Here is a 27,126-nt window from a genome sequence, read left to right as displayed (position 1 = left end):
ACATCTGGTGGTGCCAACTGTACTTATCCTTCTCTTAGAACAGGAATGGCTACTAGTATTACCAACATCACTGATCCTAGTTTGTACCTCCTTTGTGTTCCTAAGACTTCCAAAGATTGATGAAGGAAAAAAGAATCAAGGGGGGAAAAATCCCACATTCCTCAAATAAGAATATTTTACAAAAAGGAATAAACTGTCTCATTCCACCCATATAAGAAAGTGATGGTCACCCAATTTGACCATTTCTATCTTAGGAAAACAGCATTATTCAGTGGATCACTAAAATAAAACTGTTAACACAAACACTTATTTGAGAGTGGAAGGGTTGAGGAGGCTTCTTGTAGCTTTAATTTTGGGTCAGATGTGATTCCAGCCTTTCCTCCCAAAACATTGTGGGGCCATTAATTTTCAAAGTGTTCATATTGTATGGCTAGGTGTAGGCACGTAGTGCTATGCAAAAGAAGAAAAAAAATATCTTGCATTTGTTTCTCTTGGCTTTCATTCAATTGGATTAAAACATGCCTTTGAATTCTTTTTATGTGTTTGCAGTGATGACAGCCAACCCACTTGAATTGCTTTTTTGACATTGTGATGGAGAAAGCAGAAACAGCACATCTTTATGAAAACAAATGATAAAATTAAAACCAAATATTGGAAAAAATATTGTCTTTATTTCCTCTCTTGTCTTCCTCCCTTCTTAAATATAGGAAGGGATTTTTTTGTTTTGTTTTGGGTTTTTGTTCGTTTGCATGTTTGTAAAGAAAGATTTACCTGGCATAAATTGGCCTTGCCCAAATCAGTAGCTCTAAGGAAGACACATTTTAAGTTGGCACCAGATTTTTTTAAGCTGAATTTTATAAAGTCTTTAAAAAGACTGTCGAAAGCACTAGACATTCCCTTAGCAAAGCAGTACATTCCAATTGTTATTGTTTGATGCACTTTGATCTGGTGGCTTTCAACCATTTATATGGCTCTATAAAACTGAACACCATGTTATTGTATAAAATGTGCTGTAGGACATCCCTAAGAGCAAGAAAGGGAATTTAGTCATAACAAAAACATTATTCTCTGAAAAGTTGTTGGACTAAACAACAACTGGTATTTCCAAGGAAAAGCAGATAGTGAATGCACTGTTGGCCATAAATTTTGAACAAAAATCAAGTTTTTATTTGTGAACTCTGCCTTGCAGAAAATTGATGCGAGCAGTGGAAGTCAAACTCACATAACAATTGTAACAAAACCTATCTATTTTAAGGTAGACTGTATTACTATATATGAAGTGAAATTCAATTCTTTTTAAACTCAGGGTAAATACAAATCACCAAGTAAATTGAACTAGGAGTCAATATTGAAAAATTAAAATGGAAGAAAAACATTTTCTGCTGCTTTGGTGTCCACCTCACCAGACGTTGAGGCAGATGACCTGTTTAGACTTTCCAGTGTTTTCTGATTATATGGTTATATTATATTTCATTTTTTTCTCTCTCTCTATGTGGGCTGCATAAGTAAGCATTAATATACCTTTTCATGTTTTTCCCCAGCAACTTAAGGAGATCCATAAGGCAAGCCCTAATATGTTTTTGATAGATATGTTGAGTTCACATGCTATGCTAAGCATAATTTTATTGCTTTGGATTTGGGAAATGGCATGTACTGTTTGAACAAGCTATTGCGATTTGGAAATCATTGTTTGATGCTCTATCAGAACATGATGGAAGTGCTCAATTCCTTAAGAGTACCGATATCTAGAAGATACTCATTGCCTTTAGTTGGGATTGATGGAAGATCTTTATATGGTATGACATCCTCTTTTTTTGTTTTTACAGGAACTGACACCAGTGAAACCCTCCCAGAATCTGTCCCATCTGCTCCTGGGACGCTTCCCCATTTCATGCAAGAACCTGATGATGCATATATAATTAAAAGCAATCCAATTGTGCTACGCTGCAGAGCCATGCCAGCGATGCAGATCTTCTTTAAATGCAACGGGGAGTGGGTTCATCAAAATGAGCATGTCTCGGAGGAGAGCATGGACAAAATCACAGGTAAGTGATAAATAACCCTATGCTAGGGTTTGCCAGCCTTTACCCAATCCATCCATACATTTGGAATTTTGAAAGCAAGTTAAAATGGCTGTCAAAGCAAGAGCTTGCCCATTCACAAAATGGCTGCCCAAGGGACATAACTGAGCACAAAGGATTGATGCATTTTTTTTCAGTTGCTTTCAGATTTATTTTTTTATAAAATATATGATAGGGCCAGGGCTCTGGCAACTATCAAGAAGTGTGGACTCTGCATCACAAAGGTATCTATGTTGGAGACTTCAGCCCTATACTCATTAACTTACAAGTGTATTAGAATTGCAGATAAATGGTAAAAAAAAATGGGTGACTTTTAGATCAGGGGTCTTCAAACTTGGCCCTTTCATGACTTGTGGACTTCACCTCCCAGAATTCCTCAGCCAGCATGTCTGGCTGTGGAATTCTGGGAGTTGAAGTCCACAAGTCATAAAAGGGCCAAGTTTGAAGACCCCTGCTTTAGATAATATTCTTGAACCTTAGTGAATATCATGGCTTGTTTATTTGCTTTATGTCCCATGTTAGCTAGGGGAGATGCTGTATCAACATCTCATTTTCTCCAAGGCATTGGGCCATTATGAAGTTACACAGAGAGCCAGTTTAGTCCAATGCTTAAGGTATCAGGCTAGAAAGCAGGAGACTGAGTTCAAGTCTGCCTTAGCCATGAAAACCAATTGGGTGACTTTGGATCAATAATCAGGGACACTGAGTTTTACTCCTACCTTAGGCAAAAAACCCGCTGGGTGACTTGTGGCCAATCCCAGGTGACTGTGAGTTCTAGTCCTGCCCTAGGCATGAAAGCGGGCTGATCTTGAGCCAGACTTTCTCTCTCCGCCCAACTCACTTCACAGGTTTGTTGTTGGGAGAATAAGAGGAAGAAACTTGTTGGACTTGAGATATTTGTAAAAATAATAAAGGTGTGATATAAGTTAAATAAATGAAGAGACATAATTTTCTAGTAAAAATAAATAAAATACCTGCCAAGAGAGGGATTTTAAGTCAGTGAGCTAGATGGGTGGGTGGGAAACCCTGACAAATGCAACACGTGTTTGTTATCTTCCAGCAAAATCTATATATCCCTGCTTATTTAGAAACATCTTGATAAGTATCACAAATCAATTTAATGGTAGAGTTAACTTACACTTTCAAATTCTGTGTCACGATGACTCCCCCACTCTTCTACCTCAGCTTCCAAGATTGCTAAGCAACTCTGCATCTTGGAAATAAGGCATTTTGTAAAGCCGGTGAGGTGAAATGAGGGAAGCAGGTACCTTTAGAGAGTGTCACATATTATTAGGTGTTAGTCATGTGCAACACAGTTGCTACTGATTGTGTTGCTGGTTGTGGGGTTTCAAAGTTTGCTTTCAAAGTAAGACTGTTATAGATTGTATATGAAACAATCCTGGTAAAGAACATGGAAAAATATTCATTTAATCATGACTTTCAAAACAAAAGGACCAAGGCACTGTTCTTTAATTATCCACATTTAAATTACCAGTACAACTATTTCAGCTCACGGGCATCTAATCTTTGAAACAGATCTATTAAACTCACTTGTTCTAGTAACTGAGGCTGTGTAGTTCCTTTTGTGTCATGAACTGTTTGATGCTCTTTTTCATTTTTATTTCATGATATTGAGACACAAGTTGCGTTGGGATCACCAATGATGAATTTTTCTATGCCTCTGGTAGGGTATATTTTGGACCATTTTGGAGGAGAATTCAAAGGGAAAAGGTGTTGCAGAGTTTGGTGGTAAAAATTGATAGAAGAGAATATTTGGAGTTCAGGATTGAAATGAGGGTCCTTGGTGCTCTCTGAGCTTGGTTGTTTTCTTGCAGAAAATTTATTACCAAAGTAGTAACTGTCAATGCTGCAAATACTGTATATTCTTGCTTTGACTATATGCACAACTGTCTGGTATTTCTGGTGACAATGAGCACAGAAAGGCAAATGTGCTCTTAGAACTATGCAAAAGGTTTGTATGTGTGTGTGTGTTTGACACACACAGATAAATTTCTGTTCAGGTGAAATGCTTCTTGTTTCAAGTAACGGATAGCTTTAGAATTACTAGTTGAACTCAAGGTTGTGAAACTTGAGAAAAAAAAATTGCTTACATGTAATAAACCTTTTGATTCTTATCTTTTGTGGGAGCTATAATAGAAGATGTGCCTCATATATTAGGAGAGAATGTTGCAGTGATCACTAGGCTGAGAAAACGTAATAGGGGTAAATGAAAACCATTTTGTTTTAAAAAATCTGGAATACTTCATTGACAATCCCTCTTTCTTCTGAACTCTGGATACAGTATCTGCTCTGTCTCCGTCATTGTATTGGCATAAATCTGATGCTTAAGAAAGCAGGTGCTCACCTTTTAATTAGTTTGCTGAGAATGGATTTGCATCAGGTTTGTTGCAAGTTGGAAGAGTGATGTGATTGGCTTTGGCACATACCCAACTTGCAATTCAATTCACATTTACTTCTAGCCTCCTTGCCAATTGCTTTGTACTAGCCCAGTAAATGTTGCTTATTGCAGTCTGGGCATGTAAGAATATCTCAGTAAAGCAATCACATTAACACTTTTCTCAGCAGGATGATCCCTGCATAGATGCCATATACAGTCAGACTTCTCAGAATGTTAATTTGTCCAGGTAGTTTGGCTTTGAACATCTATTTTAAAAAAAAGAAAAAAGAAAAGAAAGGTAGCTGTGCAAAATGTTTATCTAAGCCCTGATGTTGACCTTTTCTATGTACTGTAATATTGGCAAAATTAGTCAATTCTCCTACAGTTTTCTTCTCAGTTTCATTTCTGGACATTAATACATACATTGCTTTCATTGTGAGTGCTGCCTTTCTTTATCTGTTAGATCAGTGTGACTTTTTCTTTTAGTAGAAAACTTTTGAAAGAATGAATTCAGTGTCTTATTTGTTTGACAATTAGCTTTGATAGCATAGCATAACATCACATGACATGCCGTAAAAAATGGCCCTTAACTTTTGGAAAGAGTTTTTGATAGATGGACTAATAGTACTTTCTCTCAATATACTGTAATTCTCCTGGCCATTCTCCATACTCAACATATCCAATATTCTTCAATATTTTTCAAAAACAATCAGATCCCACAATGTTGAAATATAACTCACAACAACAATGACATCCTTCACTCGAAAACATTTACCTAGACATCTACCCAGGGCTTTTTTTTTTTGTCATAGAACACCCAGAATGGAGTTCCAGCACCTTTTTTAGATGGAACCTTGTAGGGTAGACAAGGCAGGTTGTATGACGTGTGTGAGTTCCGGCACCTTTTTTTTTTAACAAAAAAAGCACTGCATCTACCTATATGTGTGGCTCATTCTTACCTCACCAAACTATGATACATTATGGTGGCCACGTCTGATCAAAGAGCATCAGCTCATTTTTGTCTATTGCTCCTTGAGATCTTGAGTTTTTTGCCTCTTGATCTGAATGTTTCCAATGATTAAAAGAGTATTTGTTAAGGGTTTAAAATATATTGAAACTCTTAAACCTATTTTAAATGAGTGTGCTTCAAATTGGCTATAAACTATTCCAATTTCTATTTTCTCAATGGTATGAGACCTGCTAAGAGTAAGTAAAGTTTCCTTGTCTGATAAATAAAAAGATTATAGCAATAACTGCTGTCAGCATTTTTCTCATTTAAACAAATAAAGCTGACAAATGATGAAGCTCGGTGTGGCGCTGTTATGTTTAAGCACATGCTGGGCAGTTATTCATCCTCTTCCAGCATAAGTTTGTCTGTTGCTAAAGCACCCAGCAGTACAGAACACTTATTAGCATAGCAGTTCGAGAAACAATAAAAATTTCATATTCTTTAAGGCTATGCTGATGACGAAGGATGATGGTTATAATTTGCACAATAATTTAAATGGCTGGGCAACTCCCGTGAATTGGATTTACATAAGGTATCAGAGAACAGTGCTAGTTTTCCATTTGTAATGCATTGATTCTTAAATTGATGAGGAATACTAGTCATGCAATTGCCTTTATTCAAGGCAGAAGAGACCTGTAATTGAAAGAAATAGCAAAATGTTTTCTCTTGAAAATAGCCCAACCTTTAACTGTGCCTGTCTTCACTGGTTTTGTTTTATTAAAATGTTTATGGAGGGAGAATTGAAGAGAGAGAGGATGACCTCTTTATGTCACATTTTTAAAAGTAGAGCTTATTAACTAAGTGTATTTTGATGGATTCAGGCATCACACCAAGCAATAAACAAGAGCTTATATACTTCAGTGGATGGGTTGACAGATGATCCTGAACCAAACAAAAAAATAATAATTATGTGAAGGGTGAACCCAGCTAATATGTGTCTTCAGCGGGCTCATTCTTCAGTTTCAATCATGTTCATCCATGATTCTTGTCACAATGAACTTAAACAGCCATTCTCCTATTTTCAGCTTAAACCTATCTCAAGGGATAGTAAGAAGTAAGTATAGCATCTCAAGGGATAGTAAGAAGGTAGAGTAGAAGCTGCACACTGAGTGTTGGAGAAGAAGGGAAGAATAAACATAAAGCAAACCTACGGATTAGGGTTGAAGTTAGGGTTAGGGTTAGGTTTCTCCAGGACAGAACAATTCCAGAGAGCAATTATGATCATTCTTGAAGCAAGATGTTCAAGTCCACTAGATAGTTTACTTGTGAGAATTAACTCCAGGAGACAAATGTCTTTGACTCATGTAAAATGAACAGTTTAATTCACATTTCCTACATTCATATAATTTCCTGAAACAAGCTGTCAGCTAGAATGGCTACTGTTGGTGGCATTTGATCAGAGTATTCATATGGTATCCAGAACATTTACTCCCAAATTAGCAAATTACCCCCAAAATGATCATGTTCAACTGGAATGTGCTTGCATGCCAAAAAAAAACCCCTATACTTTTTTGGCATGCAAAAATTCTTAATAATTTCTAATGCACACAAAACTGCAGTTAAGAAACACATTAAATTGTGTATAACTCACCACTCTGGATAGGTAGATAGGTAGATGGAGATAGGTAGATAGATAGATAGATAGATAGATAGATAGATAGATAGATAGATAGATAGATAGATGATAGATATGATGATTTTTTAGGTTATACAACCTAAGAATAATTGTACCAAACAGCCTATCTCAGAAGAAACCCAGATAAATATTTCATGTAAATGTTTTTCTTCTGATGAATTTGCCAACACATGGAGACAGACTGAAATGAATTTACTATCATGAACATGAGAAATTGAATAAAACTGCAGCTGACAGATCTGCTTGCACTAATTTATATCTAGAATTTCTGTTTCAATTGCTGGTATGAATGTTGCATTTAAAAAAACAAACAAACTCCTTATTTGCTTTTGGAATAGTGATGAAGCATATTATGAGAAAACAACAAGAACACATTCTTGTACTATGTTGCTCTTGTTATACAATCTCTCCAAATTCTTGGCCATCTCTTTGCTCTTTGCTGATGACCAAAAATCTTTCTCTCCATATGCTCTCCTTAAGAAGGCAAGCAAATCCATATGTCCTATTAAACTATTTTTTTCCCTGCATATACAGTGTTTTGCATCCAGCCATAATCAATGTATTCAATATTTGGTGACTGCAATTTTTGCAGGTTTTTTTTTTTTTTTTTGTAGCAGACATGGCAGGGATTCTTCTGGTATTTGTCTGTTTTGATAAATGACACTTTTGGGAGTTGGAGAAGGAACAAAAATGCTCTGGATAAGATATGCAAATAACAGATTAACAGAATCAGAAGGAACTTTGGAAGTCTTCTAGTTCAGCCCACTGCTCAAGCAGAAGATTCTATATCCTTCCAGAAAAGTGGCTGACTATTCTCTTCTTAAAAGCTTCCAATGTTGGAGCACCCACAACTTCTATAGGCAAGTCGTTCCACTGATTAATTGTTCTAATTGTCACAAAATTTCTTAAAGATGTGTGGCTGATCCAGGCTTGGTGCTACATAGAGTAAGAGATCTTTATTCTCTTTTATTGGTTTTTCCAGCTAAATGATGGTCAAAGTGAAGCTTACAAATGCAATGCCAATACCGTAGTTTCTACCTAGAGCTGTTCTTGCCAGAATTCTATATCCATTTAAAAAGCAAACATAATTGCCTTTCTGGATAAGATCAAGGTCCAGTGACTGTTGTGTTTGCATAATTAGCCATTGAGGTGTTTGGAGATACACAAAGTCAGCTATAAACGGAGTGGTTTTCAGCATAAGAAAGAAGAATCTCTGGTTTCTCTAGTCTTTCATAGTTTATAAAAAAATATGTTCGATGCTACTTGTACCTTCTCTGAGAAGTCATCTTTCTCTACTAAATTAATACATTGGTTTCCTTTGCACCTTTCCTTCATAGAATGAAACATCATTTTAATTTCTCCCTCTGATACCATTTTTCAGTTAGAGTACTAAAATCCTACACAATGTTGTAGTTTTGACAGCATTACAGGTATTTTATATGGAAATTGGCAAATGCTAATAAATGTTGACATGGTTTAAATCATCTATAACATAGAGATAGATAACTTTTTTTATTGAGCGCGATCTTTCATGAAGTGAATGAGCGGGAAGTAAAATGGATGAGGCTAAACAGTGTTATTTTTGCTGAGAATTTGCACAGCTAGTTAGCCTACGGCTGAATTTATAATTTTGTTTATAATTTATAATTCTCATTGTGCTTCTTTATGTACTGCAGTTTATTGCCGAGCAATATGAGCTCAAAAATATTTCTAATCTTGCTCGTCTAGACATTTTAGGAACCATGATAAATTGTAATAATCAAATGTGACAGACTGATTCAGTTGTGAAGAAGGTAGTTATAGCACACAAAAAAATCTTTGATATTCAACTCGCTGCAATGTATGATAGTGTTCATTTTTATGTGTTGCTTAAATAAGAGAAGCATCAATGACATTCTTTTTGACCTCAGACACAAAGCATGAGTTGGATCTTGGAGCTTACAGAGGAATTAAAAAAATGTAGGTAGGTAAGGGAAAGAAGGAAGGAAGGAAGGAAGGAAGGAAGGAAGGAAGGAAGGAAGGAAGGAAGGAAGGAAGGAAGGAAGGAAGGAAGGTCTTTTTTCAGTTAAGAAATCCAAATTCATAGAAAAGAATATTTGAGGCTCAGATTTGAACTCAGGGTCCTTGATGCTCTCTGAGCTTGGTTGTTTTCTTGCAGACATTTCATTACCTAACTAGGTAACATCATTAGTGTTAGAACAAAGCAGAATTTGCTTTGTGTTTGAACATAGATGGAACTATATATATCATCACAGCTACATAAATATGCTATCCAAGGTGTATATACTGGTTTCTGTTGATCTGCTTCTGACTTTAATGAAATGGAATGGAGTTATTGAATCACCATTTGAAGGTACAACTGATGAAAGACAGGGATGAGACAAAAAGGGCTTGGGCTACCATTTGGATACAGGAAAGAGGCATCTCAAACAATAAATGCAGAGAAGCAGCAGAAGCAAAAGACAGCAATTGTCTGTATGGGTTTTCTTGTGCTTCCCTTGCAAGTATGTTGTCTTCAGATGTGATGGAAGATGCCTCTCCAGCATCATGTTTGTCTTGAAGGCATTTATAGATGAAGTGCACCAGCTTATTCTTTGCTTTCCATACAAAGAATTGTGGCTGGATCAGGGATGAAAGTATGTGTGTACCCCATGCTATCATGGTTCAAATCCCTTTATCTCAACTCATCAGAAACAACTTTTGGCTTGGTTCATAAGCCATATTTCTTCAATCAGGAGCAAGTCTTGCTTGGTAGAGTTAATAGAGGTTGCATCCTTGTTAAGACATACATGGTAGTTTAAAAACCAGAGTGTCTGATCTTCTATCAGATGCAAAGCCACAATCAAAATGTCACCATCAAATAAATATAGTTCAGTGCAATATATGAAGTCAGTCATTTTGTCTTCAGCTTGTCATACATCTCCTGGAGAAATCATTCTATAGAGATTTGAATGCTTTTTTGCCAAATATTTAGAAAGGTTTTACCCTAGCAGTGCTGGAACATTTGAATGTGGATTTTGCAGAAGTGTCCACAGGACTGACATTTGCAAAGCAGCAAGCATTCCTGAACCTGAGGTTTTGATATGTTGTGCTTATTTATCTTTCAGCATTCTTATAAAGGAATGTCTCCTCTTGTTTTATACAAGCTTGATTTTCATGCTTTCTGCAAGCTCTGCTTTCAGTCAGAGAGCTTATGCTGAGCAAAAGCAACACTGGTCTGGTTACGCACAGATGTAGTTGCCTACAACTTCATCAAACGTTAATGATTTCCCCAAGCCATAGACATGATGGAGAACCAGGCTTAACCAATGAACAAGACACTCTTTGGAAAGCTACCTTATAAGATGTAGGCGAGTTGTTTTGCAAGGTACATGAGCAATCTTACAAAATGCTTTGCCTCTTTCTTACAGGTTTAATAGAACCAGTTAATGTTCAGTATTGTTAATTTAGGAATGTTTACAATTTGCATGTCCCTCAACATTTCCTAGAGGAAATAGGAGCATACCTGCAGCCCCTTTATGTCTCTCGTGTTAATAATTACCAACTAGATAGCCCCTTGCTATGATTTTTGCTGAAAAGCTCTATTCCATCTGTTGTATGTGCTGTTAAATTCACTCAGCAATATCTGAACCTGCATTGGTTTCCAACCCCGCCCCCCCCAAAATGTTTCTTTAAGTTAAAATATATATACAGGGTGTGGGCAGAACCATATAATTGCTGTATGCTTTATTACCCGCAATTCCAAGTGTGACACATTAGCTCTGTACTTCATGCATCTTAAGGTGTAGGTGTTTGCATTATGCCCCGTGCATTGGAGACAAAGAATCTGCCAAAATCTTCACTGGGTTCACATTTTAAAAATATTGTCTAGAAGCTGTTTTGGTGATGTGTGGTACTGAATGGCAGGAATCAATAAACAGACTATAAGAGTGTATTTAATGGTCTTTATTATCTGGAGGGGGGACACACATGCAGAGACCCAATACTACTTAGAGATGCTCTAATAGAATTTCACCCTGGTATCCCCACAAGCAACAGAATGGATTCTGTTCCATTTCACATTAGTGAAACCTCACTTCAACAATGATGAGTGGTTAGAATGCAGTATTGCAGGCTAATTTTGCCCACTGCCAGGAGTTCGATCCTGACCAGCTTAAGGTTGACTCAGCTTTCCATCCTTCCGAGGTTGATAAAACGAGGACCCAGGTTGTTGGAGGCAAGAGGCTGACTCTGCAAATGGCTTAGAGAGGGCTGTGAAACATTATGAAGTGGTATATAAGTCTTAAGTGCTATCGCTATGATGATTTTAGGGCTTCAAAGAAGTGCTTCCAAGTTCATTCATGCAACTTGCTGAGGCAAACCGTAGCTATTTTTTCAAGGCCTACCTTTTTCATTGTTTCTATGCTGTTTGTCCTTGTTCTTTATCAGTTATTTTTATTACTCTGGTTTTCTCCGATTGTTTCTGTTGTTAGCGCCTTAAACATTTAGCTAGAAAGATGGTGTGCCCATTACATAAACCAACAGTTAATATGGAAGACTGCAACCATGCTTTTGTAATAACTATGATAGCCTCTTTTGTATCCTTCATCCCCTGAACTATGCTGCTTGTGCAGTTCTTAATTATACTCAGCTCAATCAGTTCTTGTTATTCTGCTCTGTCTGAACCATATAATCTGAAATCAGCCCAACTTTTATGATTCTCATTCATCTAGAAGCAAATCCGGATGATATTAGTGAAGAAATATGCTTTGAGTTACAGTTGCATTTCATTAGATGGCTAGGTATTGTATGATGTTTTGGAGTCTTTTTTTTTTTTTTTTAAGCTGAACAAAGCAGCATTTTTGAAGAATGGGAATGCCAGCAAGAGATTTTAAAGGCAGATACTACATGGTTTTTCAAGCCCTTTTTTTTTTTTTTTTGGGCAGGCGCATGCTTTCAGCTCATGCTTCCTGACCTACTTGGCAGTGAGGATTTAATTAAGAGCCTTATAGTATTGTCAAAGTCATTAAAGCTTTGCCTTGATTAAAAATGGAATTGTTTAATTAAAAAGGAAAGGTTTGGCTAACCTTAGCATTATGTCTGAATAAGATATTTCATATCAGCTAATTTTTTTCCTCTATCTTTTGCATTCAGGCTTGATGATTCGGGAAGCATACATCAATGTGACCAGACAGCAAGTAGAGGATTTTCATGGACCAGAAGACTACTGGTGCCAGTGTGTAGCCTGGAGTCTCCTGGGAACTTCCAAAAGCCGGAAGGCTTCAGTCCGCATTGCCTGTAAGTGGTTTTTGCTCTCCAGAAATGGATGGGCGTCATTCTTAATCTATGCAGCTCATAGCAGCTCAATGTGAATGAGTATACACGTGTAGCACTTCTGTGTGTCGAAAGAGTGTGCGTCTGTGTCCCTATGTAGATGAGTAGTTAGATTTCTACTAAAGTTTGCATCGTAATGGTGAACCACTGGGGTGTGTTGGATTTCATACGAGTCCCAAAGGTGATTTATTTATCTATTTTTTTCATAAGGCAACAGGACTTTCTTGGTTTTTTTTTTCCCCTTTGAAGATGTTTCATTTCTCATCCAAGATGCTTCTTTAGTTCTAACTCAGTTCTTCAGTTAGAAGAGCATATCCATAGTGGATATACTGGGGTTGCACTTTTTAGAGCATTTTCAGGCAAAACTAAGTTCTTGATGGACCAAGCCAACATCTATCTATAGCATTTGGTTTCTCACAGTGGTCAACCAGGTGCCCACGAACCAGAGCCCACCCCAATCTAACCTCTTTGAAACTTATCCAAGACAGCAGAAATGACTTTGTCTTGTTTAATGGATTCCAAAGATTTGTTGCGTGATGAAGGCTTTTATCTTTCCTGAAACTTTTTTTCTGTCAGATTCAAACGATGACCTGTTGTTTTGAGAGGGGGAGAAAAAAACTTCCTGTTTGTTTTCTCCATGCATGCATGATTCTATCCACCTCAGTTGACCTTCTGTGTCTATTACCAGAGTTAAAACGTTTCCAAAGTAGATAGAGGAAAATCTACCTTTTTATCTTATATCTTAAAGCAGGGGTCCTCAACCTATGTCCTCCTCCTCCTCCTCCTCCTCCTCCTCCTCCTCCTCCTCCTCCTCCTCCTCCATCATGCTTTATTATTGCTCCATTAGCAATAATTCAGGCTATTGCAGACATTTCAGGATATTCATTCGCCCTTTAATCATAAGGCTATATAAACCACTTCTACACCCATTTATTATTTGTGAACAATGCCATTACTTATAAGGTAGCCAAATTTTGTGAATAAATGTATAAAATATGCTTGACATGGATATCCTATAAGAACGAATTGGGATATATATTCTCTATATGTATATTTTGAAGTTAGCACCTAATCTATTGATGTAAACTTTTCAATGTAGTTATAATGTGGTATAGTTATTTGTTTAACCAGATTGGATATTATTGTAGAGTTAGGATTACAGTTAGGTTTAGGTTATTTTAATTTACATTAATTAAATACATTTTATACTGCTTCATAATTTTAGGGTTCATAAATTTATTGGTTGTATAGATTCTAGAATTATTGCTATTTTACTGTATGTCATAGTAGTGCATAGATGTTCGATCCATAGATTTGTTCACTTGTAGTTTCCAGTTTATAGATTATAATCTCCTAGATACTTTAAGGTAAATATAGTTTATTTTATTGACACTAACACTGTATGTACAGAATGAATTCTGTGATTGTTTTATTATTGTTCAATTTGCATTTTAGGCAGGTCAAAGACCAAAATAAATAAACTGAACTGCATTTATTAAACGATGGAGTTCACATATCACTAGCTTTGATCATAGGATGTTGAATATGATAGTACGCCATAACCCTTGTTTTCAAAATGCAGTATCATGGTTCACTCATTACTCAAAGCCAGAATCAGACAAATTTATGACTTTAGCCCAAAAATGTTTCAGCAAACCCTATAACATATGAAAAGTTAAGACAGCCTCTCCAATTCACTCCACTTCACTCCATGCCACTCAATCATTCTATCCATTTGATTGCTCCCTCTTAAATTACTGAAATTAGGATTACCAAATCTGGACCAAAGATGGTAGCACAGAGTTGGATTTTTTTTCTGCCTCTTTGCTGCCACTTAGTGGTCATTTAGATTTCTGCAATCCATTTTAGTAAGGCCCCTAAAATTGCAGCTACTGCCTTTTTAAAAAACAAAAACAAAACAAAAATAAGATTCTGGAGAATACTGGCGTTTGTTCTGCAACAACAATTTTAGGCAGAAAAGATATTCTGTATATGTTCATGGAATATATTGTACATAAAAGATCAGGATGTGCTTAATTTTTAATAGGCTGCCTTTCACATATTCCCTTTCAGTTTGTGTATTTCTGAGGTTATTGTTTTTTTTTAAGGAAGCCCAATTGATAGCACCATCATAAATTGAGCACTTGGCTAAACTGATATGATGGGACACTGACTTGTGTGATTTTTATTAATGGCTGCGATTTTTCATTGGCTGATTTGTTTGGCATGCGTAAATTATTTTCATTTCATTGCATTAACTGCCACTACATTGACGGAGATGATAATTCCTCAGTTTTGCAAGGCTGCAAATGCATATTATTTTAGAATTGAATTTTTATTGACTTTTTTTTCTGGACTATGAATTTTCTTGCCGAACATGGAAACATGAAGAGAGCAAGAAATTTATTGAAGCAGGTGGATCGATTAAGCTGTCTTATACAGTGAAGCTATTTTGGTGTGACATTTGCTACTTTAATAGCTTCCTGTCCTTTTGCCTAACAAAGTTTATGCTGCAGTAAATGTTATTATTTTAATAGCAACAATACTAATAGACTGTTAAGGAGTACTTAGTTGGGTTTTGTAGAATAACAGAAGAAATAATTCAAGGTATTTCCATTGTTAATGAAATAGCCATTCTTTTTATATTCTCAAGCTTGCTTCAAGGTTATACTGTCTTTTCTATTCATGCAGGCAAATCCATTTATCTGTTTATCCACCTATGCCAATGGTGGCGAACCTATGGCACGTGTGCCAGAGGTGGCGCGCAGAGCCTTCTCTGTGGGCACATGCGCCATCACCCCAGTCCTAGGCCTTCAGCTGGGTTTTATAAAACCTTTTCACTTTAGGCCTCCACCACCGTATGCAAAAAAAAAAAAAGGGGGGGGGTTCAATCAGTCGATTTCAACTTCTAGCGGGAAAAAAAAGATCTTGCAAAGTTGGAATTGATTGATTGAATTTTTTAGTCCCACCCAGTCTGCCATTACTACCACAGCCACGCCCAGCCAATGGGCCACGCCCAGCCAATGGGCCACTCCCACCCAGCACCCAACAATGCATAAATGGGTTTTGGGTTGCAGTTTGGGCACTTGGTCTCTAAAAGGTTCGCCATCACTGATCTATGCTAAAAAAACAATGGCTTGGTTTGTACTTGCAAATCACAATAGCTAAATTTGAATATCACTCTGGGCCAAACATACCACATTCTGGCTTCAGGAAATGCATGAACTCAGTTACCATGCATGCTAGATAACTCCATGAGATTAGCCAATCTTTCCGTGATGATTCTATCTGAGCCAACGTCAATTTTAGTTCTAGAAAAGTGTTAGTATTAGACTAAGCAGCTATTTAACCCTAAAATCCCACCTGTGAAATAGGGTCCTCTTCAGGGGTCAAAGGTCTGTGTGAGAACAACAGATGACTCTGAGCTGGATTCTTGATGTTAAATCTATAATTTGTCTAATTTTTATACTACCAATTTTGGAGTATACTGTTATATCCCTTTTCTAGACTCTTCTTTGATCTTATATGCTTGGCATCATTTATACTCCTTGTTGAGTCCTTTATAATAGAGGTCCCCAACCTTTTGGGTACCAGGGACCGGTTCCATGGAGAGATGTTTTTCTGCAGACAGGAGGGTGCGTGGTTTTGTGTGTTGCTTGCATCTTGCGGGTGGGCTTTTCTTGTTCATGCAGACCGGTTGCTGGCATGCCATGGCCCGATACCGGTCCACCCACCAGGGGTTGGGGACCCCTGCTTTACAACATTCATTAGATCTTGATCTTTTGTCCACATAGGAAGCCCTTTAGTCAATCCAAAAAGATTTAGCACTGGACAAAAATGACACTTGCAAATGAAAGCTGGTTGCTTGTGAAGATCTTCTCAGTGTTGTGAGTAGGTGTCCATTAGTGAAGTGTTAATACCACTTTACAATGCCTTGGTAAGGCCAGACTTGGATTACTGCATCCAGTTTTGGTCACCACAATGTAAAAAAGATGTTGAGACTCTAGAAAGAGTACAGAGAAGAGCAACAAAGATGATTAGGGGACTGAGGCTAAAACATATAAAGAACGATTGCTGGAATTGGGTATGTCTAGTTTAATGAAGAGAAGGATGAGGGGGTGACATGATAGCAGAGGTCCAATATCTCAGGGTTTGAGACAAGGAAGAGGGAGTCAAGCTACTCTCCAAAATGCCTGAAGGCAGGACAAGAAGCAAGGGATGGAAACTAACCAAAGAGAGAAGCAACCTAGAACTAAGGAGAAATTTCCTGACAGTGAGAACAATTAATCGGTGGAACGACTTGCCTCCAGAAGCTGTGAACGCTCCAACACTGGAAGTTTTTAAGAAGAGACCGGACCGCCATTTGTCTGAAATCGTAGCAGGAGGTTGGACTAGATGACCTCCAGGCTCCCTTCCAATTTTATTATTATTATTATTACAAGTTGTTTGCTCAGTATGATTCATTGTTGAAGGCCTCAGTAAAATGATTCTGGTCACCATTATGCCTTGTACTAACTTCCTGTTCTAATTAAACGTTTCTGCAGATGACTTTTTTTTTTTTAACGTCCTCAGTTTTCATCCTTCTTTGGTAGGCAGATCTCTTTTCTTTTTCCAAATGCAGCAAGAAAAGTGCATGGCTCATTCTTATTTGCTGTCTGGGAATTTGGGGATCCGTAGTCTCAAAACATCTGGAAGAAATCAGGGTAGAGAGGCAATTGTGATGTGTGTACTGCCAATGCGCATATTTTATTATTTATTTATTGGATGCTCCTGTAATTGAAAAAGAAAATGTGATTAATTTTTGCTCAAAAATTATCTGTCAAACACAGCTCGGCTTTTCATTTAAAGAAAAAGGAAAAAAAAAAAAAACCCAGGGAGTGTGTAAGGCAAGCAGATGTGAGTGAGTGGGAGGATAAAGAAAGTAGCAGCTCTTTGAAAAGCATCCAAATGCAACAGGGAAATATTTTCTGACAGCTTCAGCCTTTCTGCAGAGGGAGAAGGACTTAAATCAGTTTGCAGACTTGAAAGATATGCAGCCCAATCCTAAATCTGATTATTCCTCATTAGCTTTCCTTCAGTCCATTAGGACTAACTTCTTAGTTGTTGAACTTTTTGTTATATGCTTAGCGGTAAATAAATACTCAACCCCATTGACCATAATGGAGCTTCCTTCTATGTCAAGTAGCAGATCTATGCTTATTGATCAATTTTGACATTCAAAGCCTTCAATCAATGTCTTATTTGAGTCAGATTCCTATTAGTTTTGAATCATTTAACCTTTTCATTATAGTATAATCCTTGAGGCAACATTCTGTCCAAGCTGGTTCCCTATCTCCCAGCTTGCTATTTCACCAATATATTTTGGGTTAAGATGTAGAGGTTCTACCTTAACCAAAGGCTTTGCTGGCTGAGGAATTCTGGGAGTTGAAGTCCACAAGTCTTAAAGTTGCCAAGGTTGAGAACCTCTGCTAGAGTAAAGTAGAATTAGCTCATTAGGTTGTGTGTCCTGTCTGGTTTACCTGGAAGGGCTGACATACGCTGAACCATGGTTTGTATATCTATTCAATATTTATTTATTTAATCAACTCATATAGCCACCCATCTCGCACACATTTCTCTGCTCAGCTTACAATATAATATCACTTGTTGACTCAATGACAACTTACTGGGTTAAAAAGCAACACTCTAAGCTGTAAACTGTGTCTTACTAAGCTTAATTACTAGCAATGAACACACTATGCCAAGCCAAAACTAAACAAACCTATATACCGAATAATAAAGTTGGAAGGGATCTTGGAGGTCATCTAGTCCAACCCCCTGCTCAGGCAGAAAACCCTATATCATTTAAGACAAATGGAGGTCCAGTCTCTTCTTAAAAACCTTCCAGTGCTGGAGCATTCACAGCTTCTGGAGGCAGGTTGTTCCACTGATTAATTGCTCTCACTGCAGGACATTCCCCCCTAGTTCTAGGTTGCTTCTCTCCTTGATTAGTTTTCATCCATGGCTTCTTGTCCTGCCTTCAGGTGCTTTGGAGAATGGGGTGGCTTTAGTGCCTAAATCCAACATTTGCACTTCCTGCAAGGGATGTTTCACCTTGTTTGGAGTGATTAACCCTTGCACATTCTTCTTTACAGATTTACGCAAAAACTTTGAACAAGACCCCCAGGGCAAGGAAGTCCCAATAGAAGGAATGATTGTGCTTCATTGTCGGCCACCAGAGGGAGTTCCGGCAGCAGAGGTGAGAATTGAGTCTCCTGGCACTTCACACAAAGTCTGTTGGCACCATCCTTTTACACACTTTTGATTCATGAGGCTCAGTGACAGTACAGAATTAAGATAGGACAGAATACTGGTTTGCCTTCCAAATATTCTGTGGTTTGTGTTTCCCATAATAGTTTACAACAATTTAAAACCAAAGCACCACCAGACAGACAACCCTCCACAATCATTTGCTTGAAAGATTGTACATGAATTTTTTTTTTTCAGTCCTGACTAAATGTTTTCAAAATGCTTTGAAATATGTCTTGGATTTTATGGTCGACATTACAACTAAACCCAAGATCTATCTAATTGTGAAAGAGAGCAATCTGTGTTCACTACCCCAAAGAACAATACATTGCTTACAGGAGCATGATATAAATAAGTGATGTATAAAGGTTTCACTGTCAGTACTTGGTCAATTTCCAGGAGCTGGAACACGCCCATGTCCTGTTTTTGTAAGGTCACCATTTTTTCTACTGGTAAGATACACCTTGAGCTATACACCTTGGATTTGGTTTCCTTTACTAGAAAGCTGTCAGGTGCAAATAACCAGGAGCATTTGTTGAGTTCTAAATACAGAAGGGCTTATTATTGCTACCTATACACAAGAATCTGGTCAACAAATGGTCAGAGCTAAATTGGCGCTATATAAGGGTCTACAGAATTCATGGAAGGGCTGGGTCTCTTGTGGCAATGCAAGGACTCCCTACTGATAGCACATTTAACTCTGCCTTCCAGCTCAGCCTGCTCTTCTCCTGCAAAAGCACTTGAAAAGTGCTGTTGGTTTGTCACAGAAGATATATTTTGATTGATTGATGATCTTTTGCAAGGTCATCTTGGCTACTCTATCAAGTGCTACTGGCATATTTCCTGACTTCCTGACTATTGCTGTTGGTGGCTGATTCTAAAAGGCAGAAGCTATCCACCGTTCAGTTCCCTCATTGCCCATTCTAAGGCTGGTTGTTCTATCGGTTGTGATTAATTTGATCTTCTCCCTATTTTATTTTAGTCTGATTTTTTTTTCTGTTCTCTTTGACTTTTAGTACTAGGGCTTCAAAATCTTTTGTGTTTTCAGCTATTGGGTTAGTGTCATCAAGATAACACAGGTTGTTGGTATTTCTTCCTCTACTTTTAAAACCATGCTCATCTTCTTTCGGTCCAGCTTCCCTTAATATATATTCTCTGAATAGTCTGAATAAATAAGGGGAGAGTATGCAGCCTTTTCATACTTCTTTGCCAATCTGGAACCAGCATATTTCACCATTTTCTGTCTGGACAGTGGCTTCCTGACCGGTATATAGGTTTCTCCTAAGACAATGAGATACTCTAGAATTCCCGTTTTTCTAAGCACATTCTACAGTTTGACATAATCAACATAACCAAATATTTTTCTATAACTGAAGATTACGCGAAGTACTAGTATCGCTTTACAAAGCCCCAGTAAGACCACACCTGGAATACTGCAACCAATTTTGGTCACCATATCACAAAAAAGATGTTGAGCGTTTAGAAAAAATTCAGAGAAGAACAACTAAGATGATCAAAGGCCTAGAGGCTAAAACATATGAAGAATGGCTGCGGGACTTGAGTTTGGCTAGTCTAAAGAAAAGAAGAAATAGGGGAGACATGATAACAGTGTTCCAGTATCTGAGGGGCTGCCACAAGTCAGGTTGTTCACCAAGGCACCAGAGGGAAGAACAAGAAACAATGATTGGAAGCTGATCAAGGAGAGAAGCAACCTGGATTTAAGGAGAAACTTCCTGACAGTGAGGACAATCAACCAGTAGAACAGCCTACCCCCAGAAATCATGGGCGCCCCATCACTGGAGATCTTTAAGAAAAGGCTAGACAATCACCTGTCTGATATGGTATAGGTTCTCCTACTTAAATGGAGGGCTGGACTAGAAGACCTCCAAGGTCCCTTCCAGCTTTATTCTATTCTTATTTCTGGCATTAATTTGCCAGAAAGCACTGGAAAGGGGCTGTGGTTTTGTCACTGAAGATATATTGATAACTGTACAATCAGTGATAATAGCATATATTCCGAGAAAGCAAGATATCCATATAATTCATAAAGAAACTAGGAACACTGAACCACATGGTTCCTCTGATTCTTTGATGACGTTTCTTGTACTCTATTCAATTCACACTTTAAATAACTGATTTGAAGGTAGATGGCTAGAATGTGCTGGAACATGTTGCAACTCATCAGGTCTATGTGTTATTTCAGCTCCATTTCAGTTGGCTGGTTTGGGGACCTTTCAAATGGCCTTTGATTACATTATATCCTTTTAGAAAAATTGTCTTAGTTGGATGTCCAGAGGTGGGCAGGAAAACTGCCACTTTATACATTACTCACATTTCTGAATGTGACTGTAGGGACTGGAAGATAATTTTGTTTGGTTTGCATTTTGAACATAATTTACCAGGAACATGGTTTGCATTTTGATAAGAGCCTGAATCAATAGGAAAAACCAGAATGCAATTATCCATTGGTGCTCATGCATATTAGACTATTAGTAATGCAGCCCGGTAATGAAAATGTATCAGAAAGGTTAAGTATATACCAAGAATTATGGACAAAACCAATTTCTGGCTGAGGAGAAAATCTTATCCTTGCTTCCTTGTTTCAGACTCCTAACTCTGAAGGGGCTATGACATTAGCAGTTGTTACAATGCTGCTACAGCTCCATTAAAAGGTGTTGCAAATAACACAGCATCATCCCATTTACTGTTTGTCCCTCTTTGATCTCTCCTGATTACCAATGGTCTTGTTCCTAAGTGATGCTAATCCATGGTTTTCACAAGCTTGGATTGCTGAAAGGTTGACTTCCTACATGAGAAGAAGATGGTGATGCAGCGGTTAGAATGCAGTATTGCAGGCAAAATCTGCCCACAGTGTGGAGTTCAATCGTGACAGGGCTCAGATTTGACTCAGTCTTCCATCCTTTCAAAGTTGGTAAAAAGAGGACCTAGATTGTTCGGGGCCCTGACTGAGGAATTCTGGGAGTTGAAGTCCACAAGTCATAAAAGGGCCAGGTTTGAAGACCTGTGACCTAGAGAATGCTGTAAAGCAATGTTCCCCAACCTTTCCAGGTTAGCAGCCTGGTGTGTGTGGGCGGAAGGGGATGGTTTTGTGTGAGTGGCGGGGGTGTACACATGATGCACAGCTTCATTTGTATGAGCGACATGTGTGTGCATCTGCTGCTCACACAAGTTTACTGCAAGTGCTCATGCCTGCTGCTCACGCAAGTGGGGCTGTGAGCACCAGCTCTGCCACTGTCACAAGTGAGACTGCTAGCTCCTGTGCCTGATTGCGAATAGGCCACAATCCAGTAATGAGCTGCAGCCCACAGGTTGGGACCACTCCTGCTATATACAGTGGTGGGATTCAAATATGTGAACAACCAGTTCTCTTTGTGGATGCCACTTCCGGAAGTCCATTCTGGGCCTGGGCAACAAAAAATTAGCTACCAGTTCTGCCGAAGTGGTGCAAACCGGCTGAATCCCACCACTAGGTATATACATTTAAGTGTGATTGCTGCTGCTATGATGCTAAGCCACAATTTATTGTTTAACCACTAACAGCTAGGCTAGGCACAACCCAAATGAGCCATGTTATGTTCTCTGACATGTTCTTTTTCAGCAGGGGATGTGAAGCTCTTTTGTGTATGAAACAGAGATAATACCATGGAGCTATCCTTTTCCCTCTCTCTAAAGAGAGATTGACATCAGGGTGCTGCTTGTTACAAGGGTCTAAATGAGGCTGGGAGGTGGGGGGGAATCTGTTCAAGCCAGGAATTATTGTTGCCTCCTCCATTGTGGTAGCCCAGCTTTCTTTCTCCATATAAGAGCACAGCTGGAGAAGCAGCATTGCTTGCTTTAATGGCAAGTTTTAGGTGGATGCTCAGAGTGAAAGTTCCAGGCCAGCAGCTCCATCTGTGCTGTGATATATTTATTCTCCAAAAGTCTAGAGGTGCATCTGTGCTGCTGCAATTTCTGTTTAGTTGCACTGATAAAAAAATAAAATAAACAAAAATTAAGAGCAAGCGACTGAGAGAAGCTGCTAGAAACAAGAGACCACTTGCTTCTTATCTCAGTTGCAATCACTATGGGTCTATTAATTGGATGGACAGAAGATGCTAGAGGGATAAAAAAAAAAATGGGGAAAAAAATCACCACAAGCTGCACATTTTGTTCATTAGTCAGAAAGCCTGCTGAGCACATGCTACTGGAAACTAGTTTAGAGGATGAGTAATGAAGCAGAAGGCATTTGGGGAGGGCAGGGAGAGATAGGGACAAACCCTGTAGAATAGCTTGCCAGTTAACTAGAATATGAAAAAGAGCTGATTAAAAAGGAGCAAAAGACACAAATATGCACCCAAAAGGGAAGATAGAAGCACGGTCCATGTGTGCTAATGGATGTTGTAGTGATGACGATAGTACTGTTTAAGGCTATGACATTTACCCAGTTGTGTGTTTGTGTGTGTGTGTGTGTGTGTGTGTATGTGTGTGTGTAAGGAGAGGCAAGTTTTTCCCATGTTCCCAGTGAAAAATGCATAACAGAAGAAGCAGCTGAATTGCTGTTTCTTCTTGGACTTTCAGCAATAATGAAACAAAACAAAACAAAACAAAACCTCTGGGCTGCCTGGTTCAGATATCATTGTAAGTTGGGGAAAAATGACAGAGGCGCCTCAGTCATTTTTGGAGCCACCAGGAAGCGAATAAACTCCCAGTGTGCACCTATTTCTAGGTGTAGCTATTTAGTCGACAAATAAACCCAGATTGATTAATCAAGATTGTTGAATAAGCCACCATTAATTGGACCAACACATAGTGCTAAGTCTAAAACAGGAGTGTCAAACTGCCGGCCTGTGGGCCGGATGCAACATAGCGAAACCGCGCCTACCCCATTGCTGGTAATGGAAAAAAAAAGTCATGATACATCGCGACATGTCATCCACCCTGTTGTCACATTACATGCTAAGCTATAAGAAAACCAATTATATTGTCATTTAATGGCATGTGAGAACTGTCTCAATGAGCCATTGATCCCATAGCACAGTAGTGTCGGTTGACGCTTTCCAGAGCTGTAGACAGAAGTTCCTTCAACTCTGTCTGAGGACTATGGAGATTCTCAATCATCCAGGTCAGGGTATCCCAAAGGTGCTTTTTCAAAAGGCAACTGGACTTTGTTTTTTTCATTGAAGATGTTTTGCTTCTCATCCAAGAAGCTTCTTGGATGAGAAGCAAAATATCTTCCATCTGAAGATGGTTTCTATCCATGCATTAAGTTGCAGCATAGAAGATTTATTCAAGCCTGTGTACAAGATTAGCAATCAGCACTAAACTGGCATTAGATAAGGGTCAAAGGAATTCAAGTGGGGTAGGATTTGGATTGTTTGTGGCAATGAAAGGATTCTACATTGATAACATCTTTAACTCTAACCCCAGCTCTTCCTGCTCTTCTCCTACAATTTGGATGGTATACAGAAACCAAACATTAAAACCATAACTCCAACTATAAATGTGGGTTTAATTCCAAAACCTAATCTGAAAAGATTTTACACCAGTGTCTTAACAAACATGAAAAAAGATTTTGAGTGCATGCTCTGAAATAAATTGAACCTGGCCAGTGGTATTAATCTAGGAAACTTGAAAGGGGCAATGATTCACACTTCCTATGATTAGCCCAGTTAATTTGAGGAAAGCTTGAAATGGGGTGGAGTGAAGAGGGGAGGGGAAGGCACTATTTCAAAAGTAACCCATATCTGGTTGCAGGCAATTATAGGAAGCCACAGAAAAGTACATCCAATCATAATTTTTGAACTTAGTTCAATCTATGACTGAATAGTTGTGGCCAAGTTCCATCTGGTTTTCTGGTCCTGGTTTTCTGGAGAAAAAGAGATGATTGCAAAAGTTAATTGCCTCTCATTTAGATGACTCTTGCATTGTCCTTTAGTGACTCTGGGTTTGAAAAATATCCCAAAATGACAGCCAGTACAAGAATGCATTGACTGATGTCACAATCTTCTTTTAATGGCTTTTGAGTACTTCCTGGGCCCAACTGAGGGCATAGTTTCGATCTGCAAAAAACAATGCTAGAAGTGCCTGCATATTTTAATGAACTTGGTTCTCAGCAGTTTTTGCATGAGGGTCAATATTAAGAGTTGTGAGAGTCGTCATCTGATCACATAGCCCTCCTCTACCATCACATGTTTGGGAGCAATTTCTTCTTAAAAAAAAAAAAAAGTTGGATGCTTTTTATCAAAACCCTTCTCCCGGCCAAAAAAAAACCCCCTTGCAAAGTGAGTTGGGCTGAAAGATAGTGACAGGTCTAAAGCCATGACCTTTTATAGCTCAAAGGGGTTTTGAACCTTGATATCCCTGATCCTAATTCAACATTTTAATTACTAATTATCTTGCTACCCTCTCCAAGAATTCTTTCAGAAGGAGATAAAATTGCCTTTTGATATTAATGATGATGATGATGATAATAATAATATTTTATTTGAGTGAGTTATAATTTTATGTACTTTTGAAGAGACATTCTGCCTATTATGTAGGGAAGAAACAAAGTCTGCTCACTGCTGGAGACAGAGAAATGGAACGCTTTTCAAGCGTTTAAAATGTGGTTAGTATTTTATTCTCTGAATTTACAAACTGTGCTGTTCTGCTATCAAATATCCATGGCAAGGAGCAGTTTGTGTAGTTTTATTTCTGTGTGTGTGTGTGTGTGTGAGAGAGAGAGAGAGAGAGAGAGAGAGAGAGAGAGAGAGAGAGAGAGAGAATACAAAATGAAATCAATATAAACACTAAATAGCAATAATAATAATAATAATAATAATAATAATAATAATAATAATAATAAAGTTGGAAGGGACCTTGGAGGTCATCAAGTCTAACCCCCTGCACAGGCATGGAACCCTACACCATTTCAGACAAATGGCTGTCCAGTTTCTTCTTAAAAACTTCCAGTGTTGGAGCATTCACCACTTCTGGAGGCAGGTTGTTCCACTGGTTAATTGTTCTAACTGTCAGGAAGTTTCTCCTTAGTTCTAGGTTGCTTCGCTCCTTGATTAGTTTCCATCCGTTGCTTCTTGTCCTGCCTTCAGGCGCTTTGGAGAATAGCTTGAATCCCTCTTCTTTGTATTCTTCTATACAAGAGAAGTAAATAACATTCTTACCCATTCAATCTTTAATGCTGTATAATATTGCACTTTATGGTATAGAGTTTCCTATACCAGGGGGTTGGACTAGATGACCTCCAAGGTCCCTTCCAACTTTATTATTATTATTATTATTATTATTGCTATTTAGTGTTTATATTGATTTCATTTTGTATTCTCTCTCTCTCTCTCTCTCTCTCTCACACACACACACACAGAAATAAAACTACACAAACTGCTCCTTGCCATGGATATTTGATAGCAGAACAGCACAGTTTGTAAATTCAGAGAATAAAATACTAACCACATTTTAAACACTTGAAAAGCGTTCCATTTCTCTGTCTCCAGCAGTGAGCAGACTTTGTTTCTTCCCTACATAATAGGCAGAATGTCTCTTCAAAAGTACATAAAATTATAACTCACTCAAATAAAAAGGAACAATAAAATCATAGGACTATATAGAAAGTAACATCCACATAATGTTAACTAGATATTAAGACATCAAAGTGCATCCGATCATTTTCCTCAATTTGCTTTTATATCAACATGACATATTATATTGTATTTCAGTTGTGGGATTGGTGTGTATGTGTGTATTCTAACTAGTCTCACCAGACTGATTTAGAATCTATGCAGATATTTACCTACACAGAAAATATGTGTGTGTACATTTTTATATCAGCAAATTTGTGTTCGTATAAAGAAGCATGAGAAGGAAATGACATGATGTGTTGTTTAATGAATTAGCTAATTTAATAAAATCTCAAACCAAGCATATGAACTATTATCTGTCCTGGGTTTTGGCTGGGGAAGGATATTAACAGAAAACTGAAAAAAAAAATAAGCAATGCAATGGCTGCTGTTTTTATGCAAGTTATTTTTTCCTTTGCTCAACCATTTATGAGTAAAAAGTTATTTGCCCATCTGAAAAAAACATCCTTAGATTCATAGACTACTTTTAATGCAACCAAGTGGGTCTGTTTAGTTCAGGATATGACAAATCTCCAAGAAATTAGTCTGTGTTAGTCATGGAAAAAGAAAAATGTGGCAAGTTCCACACATCACCCTGAGTCAGGTTAATTTGTTTTGGGCTTTAATGTGTGATATATACTTTAGCTTTCTGATTTGTCACCCACGATCTGTTGGTTGGCATATTTAATAAAGCATGACAAAGCAAACATTAGTGGAATATATGAATCAGAACTATATCTCAGTACATGATCAATATCCTATGAATGTCTTAGATAAAGACCTTGAAT

General features: G+C 38.0%; 1 protein-coding gene across 4 annotated transcripts in view; it reads left to right on the top strand.

Annotated features, from left to right (window-relative positions):
* UNC5D (unc-5 netrin receptor D) overlaps positions 1–27,126 on the top strand; it is a 290,263-nt gene that overhangs the window by 151,683 nt on the left and 111,454 nt on the right. For all 4 annotated transcript variants that reach the window (XR_005558313.1, XM_039356590.1, XM_039356591.1 and 1 more), the window contains exons 2-4: positions 1,827–2,045; positions 12,258–12,401; positions 18,572–18,675. Coding sequence is in view for 3 of the 4 variants with exons in the window: in XM_039356590.1 (XP_039212524.1) it covers positions 1,827–2,045; positions 12,258–12,401; positions 18,572–18,675 (467 nt within the window). In the remaining variant the exon portion in view is untranslated. The remainder of the gene's footprint in view (positions 1–1,826; positions 2,046–12,257; positions 12,402–18,571; positions 18,676–27,126) is intronic.

This window comes from Crotalus tigris, unplaced genomic scaffold (genome assembly GCF_016545835.1).
Source record: "Crotalus tigris isolate CLP2741 ecotype Arizona unplaced genomic scaffold, ASM1654583v1 scf7180000018825.4774228, whole genome shotgun sequence".
NCBI classification, from domain to species: Eukaryota; Metazoa; Chordata; class Lepidosauria; order Squamata; family Viperidae; genus Crotalus; species Crotalus tigris.
The sequence above is the reverse complement of the archived record's forward strand: the minus strand, read 5'-3'. Positions and strand labels throughout refer to the sequence as shown.